The following is a 14712-nucleotide window of genomic DNA, read 5'->3' on the forward strand; positions in this document are numbered from 1 at the left end:
TATGGCTTGTTACCAAAAATCCATGCCATTTCACCTACCCATTACATCCCTTAAATGACATGCCGTTTTGGCCTAATTCCCTTGTTGGGGGTAACCTAGAAAATCAATTATCAAGCCTAATTTCAATCATTGAGGGGGGCTAACCAAGAAAATCAATTATCAATCAATGAATCATGAGCCAAATCGACCATTAAATATGTGAGGCTCACATGTAAGTGGATTTAATGATAAATTTGCATATTTGTTGTATGTAGGGGTGTTTCAAACGGGGCGGTTATAACTGACCCGCCAACCGTTAATCGCTTATAACCGCTAACCGCTTTATTAGGCAGTTACTAAAAATCGCTAACTACCTAGGGGGATAGGGCGAGATGGTTATAATCGCCTTCATATATATATATATATATATATATAAACATGACTATGTATGTGAATTGTGAAATATATAATGTGGTATGAAAAGTTTTGGGCCAAGTCTTATTCAAAAACATTGGTTGTCCCAAAAAATAGGTATATCGCGTAAAATAAGCCTAAAAAATAAGCCAATTAAAGGCACAAAACATTTAAAAAGCCCAAAAGCCAATATAAAAAGCGTCGGTTATTGGATTGAATAACTGCTAACCGCCAGTTATAAAATAACCACCTAAACGGTTGCAGTTATTAAAAATTGATAATTGCCCAAAGCGGTTGCAATTAGCGGTTAAAGACAATAACCGCTGGTTATAACCGCTTGAACACCCTTAGTTGTATGGAGATGGATAAGAGAGGTGTAGGAAAATAAGAACTAACATTTCTCTTGCTTTAATTACTAAATTTCGCAGTTGCCATCTACTGTTGTAGCATTAACAAACGTGTTAAAAATGTATTATGTACTAAGCTTTCTCAAGATCAACCTAAATTGTAAATCCAATACGTGGACTTAGACCATTTTCGAAATTGTGTCGAAAAATAGAGAGATTTTGTCAATAGCAAAAGCTTGAAAGAGCTTTTTAGAAAAATTCTCAGTTTCAACTTTTATCCGAAACACAGTTTTAAGCTTTTTAGAGTAAACAAGTGAAAAAAAATGTTTTTTTTTTTTTACCAAACGGACCTTTTTTGCTGTTTACACACTAATTTTCAATTGGATTGCTACTTAAACAACACGGTGTTATAATTGCCATTTATCCAAAAGTACAACACGGTGTTATAATTGCCATTTATCCAAAAGTACAACACATTGCACCACCGACAAGTAAATGATGCCAGAGAAGGCTCCTGCATATTTCCATTGACAAGATGCTGGAAGGTTCTGCTAAATGAATTGACCGCAAAAGAAGACACAAGCCATTGATTATTGAGTCACCTTCCCCGTCATAACCTCTTTGACCCGAGAGTTTGAATAGTCCATTCGATAAGATTTGGAAACATTTCAGTGTTAATGTTTGACATTTCCAAACAAGTTTGGCATCTATGCTATATATAAATTAACCTTTTACTTTTCTCAACAAGTGGGAAAAATGGCTTCCTGCTTTTATTTGAACCTTTATTTGGTTTTCTTCCTTTCATGTGTTCTATCTCCTTCCCTTGCACAGACTGCAAACTCCAATCTGCCATTTAAAGCTGTGAATCTAGGAGATTGGCTTCTTATTGAGGGATGGATGAAGCCTTCTCTCTTTGATGGAATTACCAACAAAGATCTTCTGGTATAGAGTTCTTTTCATAGTTCAATCTATTAGAATTGCAGACATATAACTCTAATTTTGTGTGTCTATTTTTGAAGAATATATTATCTGTTATCACTGATTCTAACTCTTAATTTGATATTATGGCAGGATGGAACTCAAGTTCAATTCATGTCAACAAATCTGCAGAAGTATCTATCTGCAGAAAATGGTGGTGGAGCCAATGTGGTTTCTAACCGTCCCTCAGCCTCTGGTTGGGAAACTTTCAGGGTATGTTCTTCCAGACAATTATTTAGTATTTAAGCAAAACATAAATTTATACTCTTGCATTAATTGTCCCTCGTCAAGTCAACACTCCTCTGTCTTCAATAACATGATGCAGTTGTGGAGGGTCAGTGACTCATCTTTCAACTTTAGAGTGTTCAACAAGCAATTTGTAGGGTTGGCAAGCCAGGGAACCGAAGCAAGAGCAGATTCAAATGCACCTGGAAACTCTGAAACATTTGAGATCATTAGGAATGATGATGATCCAAACCGAGTTCGCATAAAGGCAACAAATGGGTTATTCCTTCAGGTACTAATTAAATTTTTTTAATTTTATTTTTTCTTATAAACTTAATTAACTTTTAAAATAAGTGGTGATTTAATAGATCGATGGCGAAATGCATCTTAAACCATATGAAAATAGTAGAAAACTTGGGATTATGTTAAATCCATTTGAAAGACAACTGATTATGGTGCTTCTATGTGTTTTAATTAGGCACAATCAGAAACACTGGTCACTGCTGATTATGGAGGCTCAGGCTGGGAAGATAGTAATCCATCTGTCTTCAAAATGACAATCGTCAAGACCTTGCAAGGCGAATATCAAATCACGAATGGTTATGGCCCAGATAGAGCTCCTCAAGTCATGAGGGTATTGGATTAATATACTAAGATATGCATGTTGGTGAGTTCAGCAAATCCACATGTTAATATGTAAAATGTATATATCTTTGCTTCCCAGGATCACTGGAACACTTACATCACAGACGAGGATTTCAGATTCATGTCATCAAATGGTCTGAATGCAGTGAGAATTCCTGTTGGGTGGTGGATTGCACAAGATCCAACACCACCAAAGCCATTTGTTGGGGGCTCTCTGCAAGCCTTGGACAATGCTTTCACATGGGCACAGTAAGTAGTACTACTCAATCATGTCATGACTACAAAAGGGATGATTATTAATATATGTTTTGGCTGCAAACTTGACTTATCCAGAACAAATATTGTAACATTACTGTAAAATGATTATTTCTCTGAAAAATAATGCAGGAAATATGGGATGAAAGTAATTGTTGACCTACATGCAGTTCAAGGATCCCAAAATGGAAATGATCACAGTGGGGCAAGAGACGGATATCAGGAATGGGGAGCTTCAAATATACAGGATACAGTAGCAGTCATAGACTTCCTAGCACAAAGGTTTAGTAAACTAAATTTCACTTTTACCATGATAAATTACTACTTATCCTATAAGCTTCAGTTGATAAGAAGAGATAAATTTTTCTAACACGTGGAAAGAATTCAAACTCAGAACTTCTAATCTGATAAGTGGGAGTGGTGATTGATGTGGTATTTTTGTGACCAAAAATATCAATTATAAAAATTACCACTCGCAATAGAACGAATCCCGTAGGATAGGGCTATATTGAGGGTGTCGAACCTCAAGGACTAAAGAGGTTTAATTATCAGAATTTAAAAGATTAAAATCAACTTAATTAAAAGAGAATGATTTGTTTGTGTGAATTTGAAGTGCATAAAATAATCGGAAATAAAAGAAGTAAATGTATGAGAGAAAGAGTAGGGTATTGACTTCACCACAATCCGCACATCAATAGTTAACCATATTTAATTCTAGCACTTCATTTTATGCATGTTATAATAAAACATATAAAAATAATTTCATACAATCAACGGAATAGCATAACCCATCTTCGGTTGGCACGGACCGTCTACCTAAATTACACTAAACTAGGGTGTAGTACGATCTGTCTTCCCTAGGCATGGCCTATCTAACCCTATTGATTGCATGCCAATTAAGAACCATTGTATAGCCATCATTCTTATAATCACTGAAAATAAGAATGATTTGAGTTCAATAATAGTAAAATAATTTCTAAGACAAGATAAAAATTTTACTAATATTGAATTGGAATTTAAAGAACAATTGCATTTAATATGAAGAACAGAAGTTAATTGTAGAAATCCTCAGAGTTATACAATCACATGCATAAATTGAAAGACTAAAAATTAAATACAATCAAACCATTATGCTTGGAAAGGGCTACATCAATACCCCACAATTGGGTTTAGCTGCTCATGATCTCCTAAGCTCCATAGACTATTTTACTGAATTTTTGCTCTAGAAGCAGTGTGTCTGTTTACAATGTTTAGAGCCCTATTTATAGGGATTATGAGAACCCTAAAAACCCTGAGAAAACCGGAGAGCAGTCTCCCAGTCCAATTGGGAGACTGAAATCCAAGTCCATGCTGGAGAGGAATTCTTGCCGTGCACTATACGCTCATGTGCGCTCGATCCAAGATTTGGTGCGCTCGAGCTCAGTGCACTCGAGCCTAGCTGGTGTGCGCGCGAGCGCAGGTATGCGCTCGATCCTTGGTTGCAGATGCTCGAGCGCATGTGCGCTCAATCCCAGGAGTGCTGCGCTTGATCCTAGTTCCAAAATGCTCAGCTTTTTGTCTTTTTAAGTCCAATTTCCAAAGGTTTGTCAAATGAAACCTGAAACTCAAAAACAAAACAAAATCAAACAAATAACAATGCTAAGGAATTAACATATGTAAATTAAGGGGCTTGAATGTGCAACATTCGGCGCTTATCAGTGATTCAAAGTGACATATTTTTGGATGTTTCCTAAGACGACAGGCCTTGTTTCTGTGCAGATATGCCAACAATCCAAGTCTTGCAGCAATAGAGTTAATGAATGAACCTGTTGCACCAGGTGTCACTCTAGACGACCTTAAAAACTATTACCAAGCAGGCTATGATGCTGTGCGAAAGTACACTTCAAGTGCTTATGTGATCCTCTCAAACCGACTGGGAGAAGCTGATCCAAAGGAGCTACTCTCATTTGCTGGAAACCTGAATCTGGCAGTCATTGACGTGCATTACTACAATCTCTTTTCCGACATGTTTAACAACATGGATGTGCAACAGAACATCGATTACATCAACAATCAGAGAGCCTCGGACCTCCAAACTGTGACAACTTCCAATGGCCCCCTCACCTTTGTTGGTATGTGCAGTAAACATTTAATTAATGCTCATGATCTTAAAATATATATAGTTTCATAATCTACATGTGGTTGGGGGGGATTTTGCAGGGGAATGGACTGCAGAATTTGCAAAAGGTGGAGCATCAATGGAAGACTACCAGAGATTTGCAAATGCTCAAATACAAGTCTACGTGCGTGCCACTTTTGGATGGGCCTACTGGGCTTACAAATGTGCAGCGCAACACTGGAGCCTCAAGTGGATGATTGAAAACAACTATATAAAGCTCTAGATTCCTAGCTATGATGACTGCTATAGTAGTTTCACTATTACGATTTTAAATAATACCAAACCTTAGCTTAATTAGGTCATGATAATGCCTTGTACACCAAGAAATTAGGTGCAAGTTTAATATCATATTAATTATTTGCGTCAAGAATTCACTGTTGTAGCTTTCTTATACGTACTGGGGCATAGGAGTACGATCCTATGATTTTAGAAATTAGGCTGGAAGGTTTCCACAAGATTTGGACCACATGTTAAAGCCAAAATTACATGATCTTGACATGCAGCCATGCAGGGACGGACCTAGGATTTTTAGTGTTGGGGGGTGTAAAATTAAATTATCTTGAGGGAATTCTTAGAAACAAAAACCAAACACAATAGGTGTTAGTCGAATGCTGCAAAACAATTAAAACAAAAAATGAATTAGAATAAGAAATGAAAGAACACAATAAAAAAGAATTTATCTAATTTTTTTTATAAAAAATTTTTTTTAAAAAAAATTAAAAGTGTTGCATTTTAATTAGTACATCGATTGAAAAAGACACGCCTAGTTCTCAAGCTGCCAAATAAATTTCATGCCTACCTCTTAAAACACTAATTAATTTCAATATTATTATCTTTTATTTGTCCTTTTGTTTTTTATACCCTTTTTTTAAAAAAAAAAAAAATTTAATTTTTAATTTTTAATTTTTTTTGTAAAGTCTTAGTGTTACTAGTTCTAAGAGTTCTGTCATCTATGATTATAAAGTTTCTATATGGTCTTTTTTTTTTTTTAGTTGCCTAGTTGATTAGGAGATGGCCTTTTTTTTTTTTTTTATAGGGGGGTTAGTAATTTTTTTGGTACCTTGGTTTTAACATTTTTTTTTTTTTTCTAGGTTTTAAAACATGACAAATTTAGTACCTCACATATGGGAAAAGACGAAATCATTATCTCCGTTAGTTTTCATCAGTCTTAATTAACGAAAGTCCACGTCATCTACGTTTATATAGCGACACGTGTCCTAAAAAAAAAAAAAAAAAGGTGAAAATTATGTAGAGCCACCCCCAGAAGCCATGTGGGTGGCTTCAACATTTATCTTAATCAAGTTCTTCAACAGCTCATCATCCACTTCGTGGAAATACCTGGCATAAGGGTACGACATCCCAACGTTGTTGATCACAACTCCAACATCCAACCCTTCAATGGCTTCGCTAATCCTCTGAACACCCGCGGAAAGATCACCAGCAAAGTCCACAACAATGGTCTTGATCTGGTCTTACCGTACATGGCTTCAATCGAATCCGAAACATCTTTGAGTTTGTTTGGATTCTGATCCACCAAGATTAGATTAATCACTTTACGAGCCAATTGAAAAGCGAAACCCTTGCCAATACCGTCAATGGGTCCGGTAACGAGTGCCCAGGACCCGTACTTCTTGAGATTCTTAGCGGGTCTGAGAAAATTGACGTAGACCCATTTGAAGAAGGTGAGAGCAAACTTAAGAGCCAAGAGAGAGAACCCCAAGTGAAAAGAACAAGAACCCAGAACGGCTGACCTTTGAGCAATGAGCAGAGTTGCATGTTGGAGAGAGCGTGCTTTTGCTTTGGATTTGAGAGGGAATGGTGGAATGAAATGGGTTTTATAGGGAGAGATTAATCACCGTGACTCACAAGAGATTCAGTGGATTCGAGATTGCTACAGTTGTTTGCATAAGGCCTCCGGGGGTGGCTTGACTGCCCCCAACTTACAGGGTGTGGCCGAAGCCACCCCGATGGCCGAGCCCAAGGCCAAAATGGGGTCGCCGCCACCCAATAGAATTTTCACTCTTTTTTTTTTTTTTTAAGGTTTAATTTTTATTATTATTATTATTATTATTATTATTATTTTAATTTTTAGGACATGTGTCACGATATAAACGTAGATGACATGGACTTCTGTTAATTGGAACTAACGGAAACTAACAAAGGTAGTGATTTCATCTTTTTCCATATGTGAAGTATTAGATTTGTCGTGTTTTAAAACTTATAAGGAAAAAAATAAAAACTTTAAAACCAAAGTACCAAAAAAGTTATTAACCATTTTTTTTAAAAAAAAATTAAATTACAGCTGGGGGTGAAGACCTTGTGGAGCCCTTTTAAGGACATAATATATATATATATATATACTTTTAAATTACAGCTAGGTGAAGATCTGTATATAAGAGATAGAGCATAGCAGCATAGTGCTATACGTCCACATACCCCTCAACCATCATCTAATCGACAACGTCCTTAATAAACTTTGATCAAGTGACAATTTTAAACACTCACAATAAAGAGCACGCTTCCCTAGTCTTATTTAAACCATTCCTTAAGAAAATAAAAATTAAAATTAATTAAAACTCTAGAAAACCTGAACCCAAAAAAAAACTTAGCAGGCAATTCTGAAAATTTTAAAAATTTAAAATTTCAGTTTTGAGAAAAAATATTTTTTATCAACTTTTAGTAATGTAATTCTTTGAGCTTTTAAAATTAATCAATTTTTGTTTATGAAAGAATAATTCTTTTTCGAAACAAAATTTTTTTTTTAAAAAATGTTTTAAGTCTGCAATTTCTGTTTAAAGAAAAAATCGTTTTTAAAAAAATAAAAAACTGGTTTAAAAAAAATTAAAAATTTTCATTTAAAAAATATATTTTTTTTATAAAAAAAATCTTTCTTTTTAAATTAAATTTTTCCTTTTTTCTTTTAAATAAAAATTTATTTTTTGAATTTATAGGGGTATTTTTGTCTTATTGATAATAGATAGGGGCATTTTCATCTTTTTGCTAGTCTTAGGAGGGACATTGACAATATTTTAGTAGTTTGGGGGGAATATTGTCACAATTGAAAGTTTGATGGTACATTGTTAATTGGGTGGTATATGGACTTTACCTTATATATACATAAATTACAAAAGGCTTTTAGAGATGGCAAAACGGGTCGGAGGGTCGACTCATTTATAACCTGTAATGACCGTGACCAGTTTAAGGTAAATCCAAACATGACCCATTTAGTTAATAGCATCAAACCCGAACACGACACGATAAGTTCACGGGTCACCCAACACGACCCGGTTAACCCGTCTAGCTTTTTTTTTTTTTTTTTGAAAATAAAAGTGATGAGTCGGGTCATAAACATGCCGATTGACCAGTTTATTAAAATATGACCGGTTTATGACCCAAACCAGTTAAGGATTTAAAAAAAAAAAAAAAAAATTGTCTGGCGGGTCTCACCCACAGGTGACCCACGACACGACCCATTAAGAGCAAAATAAACGAGTCGACCCATTTATGACCCAAATCTAGTAATTTCGTGTCGTGTTCGTGTCAGGTTGTAGGGTCGTGTCAAAATTGCCAGCCCTAGTTGCCATAGACCCCCAAGGTATGTTGTAGGTTCGCCGCCCCTATTGACATGTGGCTTTGATTCTTGGTGATTGAGCCTTGTGCAAAAAAATCTTAATTTCATGTTTTTTTATTATGTTTTTCATATCGATCGGTCCTATCGCTTTAGGTCTTTAACTTTATTTTCTAATTATTTTGGTATTTTTCTTATTTATCATATTGTTGTCCTCGATGACAAAGATCCTCTCAATTTGAATGGAAGATGATTAAGTTAGTTTTATTTATAAAAATAAAATTGTCCTTTCGCATTTTTTGGACAATTTTTCGCTTCAAATAAAACTAATTATATCCCCTCTAGTTCATTAGAACCGGAGAGGATCCTAATTCGTCGTCGGTGTATATTTTATTTGTTTTCCTTAATTTTTAATATCATAATATCCCTAAATTCATATTTTGTTCTCGGGCAATGCAATCAATCAAGATTATGCAAAAATTTAAAAACAAATCATGCAACAGCAAACTATAAATATGAAACCACAAAGCAATAAAGATCAACCATACATCAACACCCAAGATTTTGTTGACTAAGTAGAAAATGATGTCTTAACAATAAGATAACATGTGCTTAATTAGCATTTGGAAGTGTTTTATGGTTATTAAGGAAATGACACAAATTTCTTCCAAACATTTCCTTCAACCTACTCTAATAAGTGCCAAATATTATCTAACATGTTTGAGTTTTTCAAAAATTAATGTTTGGGTTCTAGATCCGGATCTTCTCCGGTCCAAAATGGACTAGAGAGTATCCAGTTCATGGTTAGGAAATCCTAGGGCCACAAATGGAACACGTGTCCTCCTAATTAAAAAAAAAAAAGTTATTTAGAATTAAAAAAAAATTAAAATAATAAAATAATAAAAACAATAATTTGGTGACTGGCCACCCCATCTTGGTCATAGGGGGTGGCCGGTTTATAGGGTTTGGCCCTTGAGGGTGGCTAAATCACCCCCAAGGCCCATGGGGTGGCTTCGTACACACCAAACCTGCTCTGGGGGTGGTCTCGGCCACCTCAAGGGCCAAACCCTATAATTTATTTTATTTATTATTATTATTATTTAATTTGGTTCTCGAAGGGCTTATTGGTGGCCGTGGCCACTACCTATGGGACAGATGGGTTAGCCACCCCATGGCCTGAGGGTGTTCCCACACCTCATGGCCAAACCCTATAATTTTATTTTTTTTAATTTGATCCTCTTTTGGGAAGGGCTGGTGTCGGCTATTTATTATTATTTTTTTAATTTTAAATAATATTTTATTATCACTTTTAGGTAAATATGGCTTATAAAAGTCTCCTCGACTTCAACTCAACACCAAACTAAAAAAATCTCTGTTGTTTTGATCTTTACTTAGGTCAATCTATAAATGCTAATAAAATTCATATCGAAAAAATTGTGTAACCTGCCGCTTAGTCCCTAAATCAAACACAATCGCTGCTGTACATCACATAATTTTTTTTTATTAATTTTAATTTAAAATTAAATATTAAAAAAAAAAAATTGAATGGGTGGCCAACTGCCAGTCGCCACCCCCCCTGCCACCCCCCAACCCTGGCATGGGTGGCTTCGGAGTTCGCCACCCTAAAACCCTAGGGTGGCCTCCCACCACCCCATGGTGCTGAGGTGTGAGCCACTCCTGCACCCAAGGGTGGTCATGGCCACCCATAGGCTGGGTGCTTCTCGGGGTGAAACACCGGCCGGCCACCCCCTTCAATATATATTTTTTTAATATTTAATTTTAGAATTAAATTAATAAGAAATTACTATGCTGGTGTGGCAAACGGTGCGTTTTGACTGGGACTAACAGTGGTTACACAATTTTGACAGTAGGAATTTTATTGGCATTTCGATTGACCAAGCGAGTAAAAAGTCAAAAAAAAAAAAAACCTAGAGATTTTTTAGTTTTGGCGGATTAACTCAGGAACTTATAATATATTTATCATTATTTTTAATTAGTAGGATATGTGTCCATTTGTGGCTGTAGGATTTCTTAAACAATCCTAACCCTGAACTAGATATTCTCCAGTCCAAAATGGACCGGAGAGGATCCCGATCTTTGGGTTCCTAGGTTAATAGAATAACAATGAATGACTATTAAGAATATTAAAGAACTAACACAAATTTCCTTCTGGTTTGGAGGAAATTTCATTCAACTTACTCTAATAACTGCCAAGTGTTATCTAACATGTTTGAATTTATCAAAAATCAATGTTTGGGACCACTCCTCATGAAGCGGAGGTCACTGGTTCGAATCTTCCCTCCCCCTCTTGTGCGGACATGTCTTAACTGTAATTTATTGTCATTCTACTAACCTAGGAACCCAAACATTGATTTTTTAGAAACTTAAAACATATTAGATGATACTTGACACTTAATAGAGTATGTTGAAAGAAATTTTCTTCAAATTGATTTGGAGGAAATTTGTGTCCTTAAATTAATCATATGAGAGATGATACTTAAAGAAAATTTTCTCTGAAAATGGTTAGAAAGAAATTTCCTTCAAATTAATTTGGAAGAAATTTGTGTCCTTAAATAAAACATTTGAGAGATGACAATTGACCCTTAGAAAAAATTTTCTCTGGTTTGAAAGAAATTTGTGAAAAAGGATACTCAAGAGAGTATAAAATGCATCTTTAGCACAACTAGTCGTACTTGTTGAACTACGTCACTCACTTGCACCCACTTCGAACGCTCTGCTCTCAGCTCTGTTTTCTCCGTCTAGGAAAAGAAATGTCAGCTGCCTCCAATTCCCTCCTCTCTCATACTCTTTCTCAATCTCTGATCAAACCCAGAAGGCTCTCACAGTCCCCAATCTCTCTTTCTCTCTCTGTACCTCGTTTTCTTTCTCTTCAATCCAACCAGCGGTTCAGTTCCATCGCATTCTGTTCTCTAGATGGACTAAACAACACCAACCAAGACATACCCATTGAAAAACGTATGTTTTTTTCTTGCATTTCTGTTTTCACATAACAAATCTTCGTTTTGAAAAAAAAAATAAAAATTATCGGTTTTTGCAGAATACCCAGCATTTCCTGCGGTCATAGATATTAATCAGATACGTGAAATTCTGCCCCACAGGTGGGTCTTTCTCAAATAGTTGTTTGTTTGTGTGTGTGTGTTTTATGTTTTCGCGTTTTCTTTGTTTTAGGATGTTGTTTTTGGTTGGTGTTGTAGGTTTCCGTTTCTGTTCGTGGATAGAGTGATTGAGTACAATCCTGGGGTTTCAGCTGTTGCTATAAAGAATGTGACTATAAATGATAACTTCTTTCCTGGGCACTTCCCTGAGAGGCCTATTATGCCTGGTGTTCTCATGGTTGAGGTATTGATCATTTTCCAATAATTCTTTTGCTTTGTACTTATCAAATTTACTTTCATCACTTGACTATGGTATGCTTCTGGTTCTGGATATTAAAGGATGTTGTAGATTCTATTAGTTAATCCTTGGCCAGTATCTCTTTCATAAATAAGTATCTGCCCATTGGGATCGTTTCAACTGCCTGATTTCATGTTCTCAGGTTAATTTTGAATGTTGGGCTGTATTGGGGTTACTCTTTTAAGTATTCGTATTTTTTTAAATAAGCATCACCTTCAATATTTAAGAGGATTTTGTGCGTAAGAATTATAATTGGTTGGTTAAGTTGGAGAAGTGCGTTTGAGATGTTTGCTTATTGTTAACTACAGATTTTCTTATTGGGGAAACTTGACCAATTTTGTATTAAGATGGTGAAGTGTGCTAGCTATGCTTAATACCGTATCAACCAAAATGTTGGGTCCTGTAAAATCAGCTTACCAACCTTGAGACATTGAGAGGGATGAATGGCAATACCTAAAAAGATAGAAAAGGAATGAATGAATGCAATTCAAGCTAGAGTTATCATCGAGGGCAAGAAAAGACAAATTTGTCTAAAGGATTTTGTGAGTTATTGAAGACCAACAATTGCTCCAAGTCATCTTTAAAGGTTTACAAATGCAATTGCTGGTGAAGAGCCATAATATTTATGGTTCAATAGAAATTTTTGCCTGGACTAAATTGAAAAGGAAAGAGGAAAGATGATTCATTTAACTGAACTCAAGCAGTTGGATATAAGGCTATGCGAAGTTGGAATTTGTTGATTTCTCTTTCTTCCCCTGTAAGCAAAGTGCAAAGGTTTCCATTTTCTTGTCCAAGCCAAAGGAAAACAAGTACTCTGATTTGGAATTCTACAACCCCTTTCTCCTTCTTGCTTTTAGATTTTGTGCTAGGAAGACAACCTTTCTGTGTTCTAGAGCATATGTCCTTTAACTTATTTAAATTAATGCATTAGCTATGATCTAAGGAATGTTTATATATTGAAACCATAGGAAGATTAATACTATTCTTAAAGTGGGATAGGAGGAAGCATATCTTGTGGGTGGAGTGCCACATTAGGCTTGGAATATAACATGCTAGTTTAGATTTCAAAGTGTTGGGGAGATAACACTTTTGAAATCTCTGAGTAAGGCCTCAATATAACAATTTGGGACACTACTTAATCCAAAAGCTTAAACTTATAAGTTTAGGCCCAACAATGTTATATTAACCATTTACTTTTCTGACTACTACCCGATGTACTAGCATATCAGTGTTAATTCTCATGGATATACTAGGAAGACTTTAAAGATGGCTTTAATATAATGTGCTGGGAAGTTGATTCACCTAAAAGCTTAAGTTTGTGGGTTTGAGTCCAATAATGTATATTAATCACTCACTTTTGTGATTACTATCAGCTGTGGGACTTTACTTACACTAGCATCCATACTCGATCACAAGTTTTTTCAGAAACATGAATTCTTAGCATGCTAATCTAGTTCTTGGTTCATGTGTTTGGACCTTATGGTAAAAAAGGGAACTTAAAAATGCCTTGCAGTAGAAAAGTTTCTTCACTTCCTTGATGTTGGCTGCAAGACTTTGGCCTTGTTGTGATGCACCTATGAAAGATTGATTTGCTGTTCTTATGTGTGCTACTTGGCCATTTCATTCATCAATTTCAAGATTTATTCTATAGGGTCCACATGCCATGACTAAATTTTATTTTGTTGTTTGTTTTTAAAATGTGATTGTTCGTACCAATAGTTAACATTTTTTTTGTTGCAAAATCATGTTTTTCGTTACTAAGAAAAATTTAATAATATTGAAAGTATTTTAAACAAATCATGAGGATATTGCTATATATTTCTTTTGCTTTTTTTTTTTTTTGTGGTCGGTGGCTATAGAGAAGATCCTTACCTTAGACAATCTTTGAAAGCAACACATCATTGTGGTTGATTTGTGTGTTATGTGCAAAAAGAATGGGGAGTCTGTGGGCCACATTCTCCTTCATTGTGAGGTTGCTTGTGCTCTAGAATGTTTTCTTTAATTGGTTCGGGTTGTCTTGGGTTATGCCTAGAGGCTAGATGGGTAGTCAATGTGTTTGCTTGTTGGTGGACTGCCGGTAGTACGCGGAGTGGTGTTGTATGGAAGATGGTGTCATTGTGTCTTTTGTGGTGTCTTTGGAGGGGAAGCAATGATAGATGTTTTGAGGATTGCAAAAGGACGTCGGAGGAGTTGAAATCTTTTTTCTTCAACACTTTGCATCTTTGGACAGCTGCTTTTATTTCTCCTTTAGTGGTTAGTTATTTTGAGTTTCCTGTTCTTTTTGCTACTAATTCCTAGTTGACTTCTTTTGTATACTTCCTGTACATGGAGGCACCTTACACTTTTAATGATATTTTGTTTATTTATAACAAAAAATATTTCTCTAGCTTTATGCATACAATCAGATAATTTTCATGTTTACAAATAATAGAACTCCTCTTATATTTAATATTGTAATTTTAACCCTTCCTAATTCAAGGCACCAACAATAACCATAATTTTTCATTTCAAGTGACAACTAATCCCATTGGCATCGACTCATTACAGCTAAATGTAGTCCTTTCTCATATTTATTGCTACATAATAGCCTCACTAACAATAGCACGAATTCATCACCAAATGATACCTTCTACCTGATTTTGTGCCTTGAAAACTATTATGTACTTTGCTTTTTACCTAATTTACCTTGTTGTCATATATTCTACCATACTCTCACTATATATATATAT

General features: G+C 35.4%; 2 protein-coding genes and 1 pseudogene across 2 annotated transcripts in view; 2 read left to right on the top strand and 1 right to left on the bottom strand.

The window, feature by feature from the left end:
• The first annotated feature begins 1312 nt into the window (after window positions 1–1312).
• On the top strand, window positions 1313–5378 carry LOC132166701 (probable glucan 1,3-beta-glucosidase A). The gene is made up of 8 exons (XM_059577570.1): window positions 1313–1682; window positions 1812–1931; window positions 2044–2235; window positions 2422–2577; window positions 2668–2837; window positions 2976–3125; window positions 4602–4954; window positions 5043–5378. The coding sequence occupies exons 1-8, from the start codon at window positions 1497–1499 to the stop codon at window positions 5222–5224; spliced, it is 1509 nt and encodes a 502-aa protein (XP_059433553.1). The 5' UTR covers window positions 1313–1496; the 3' UTR covers window positions 5225–5378.
• An 867-nt stretch (window positions 5379–6245) lies between these two features.
• LOC132165920 (very-long-chain 3-oxoacyl-CoA reductase 1-like) lies at window positions 6246–6777 on the bottom strand (annotated as a pseudogene).
• A 4496-nt stretch (window positions 6778–11273) lies between these two features.
• Window positions 11274–14712, top strand: part of LOC132166182 (uncharacterized) — a 6332-nt gene continuing 2893 nt past the window's right edge. Inside the window, exons 1-3 of the mRNA XM_059576959.1 lie at window positions 11274–11545; window positions 11628–11688; window positions 11785–11929. Of these exons, the coding sequence (XP_059432942.1) occupies window positions 11341–11545; window positions 11628–11688; window positions 11785–11929 (411 nt within the window). The 5' untranslated portion in view covers window positions 11274–11340. The remainder of the gene's footprint in view (window positions 11546–11627; window positions 11689–11784; window positions 11930–14712) is intronic.

The sequence above is a fragment of the Corylus avellana genome, chromosome ca11, assembly GCF_901000735.1.
Source record: "Corylus avellana chromosome ca11, CavTom2PMs-1.0".
In the NCBI taxonomy this organism is placed as follows: Eukaryota; Viridiplantae; Streptophyta; class Magnoliopsida; order Fagales; family Betulaceae; genus Corylus; species Corylus avellana.

Excerpts from the sequence above, each read along its gene's own strand:
- LOC132166701 (XM_059577570.1), top strand. The coding sequence starts at position 1,497 with ATGGCTTCCTGCTTTTATTTGAACCTTTATTTGGTTTTCTTCCTTTCA. Across the intron at positions 1,932-2,043 it reads CTGGTTGGGAAACTTTCAGG|TTGTGGAGGGTCAGTGACTC; the intron begins GTATGTTCTTCC and ends AACATGATGCAG. Across the intron at positions 4,955-5,042 it reads TGGCCCCCTCACCTTTGTTG|GGGAATGGACTGCAGAATTT; the intron begins GTATGTGCAGTA and ends GGGATTTTGCAG.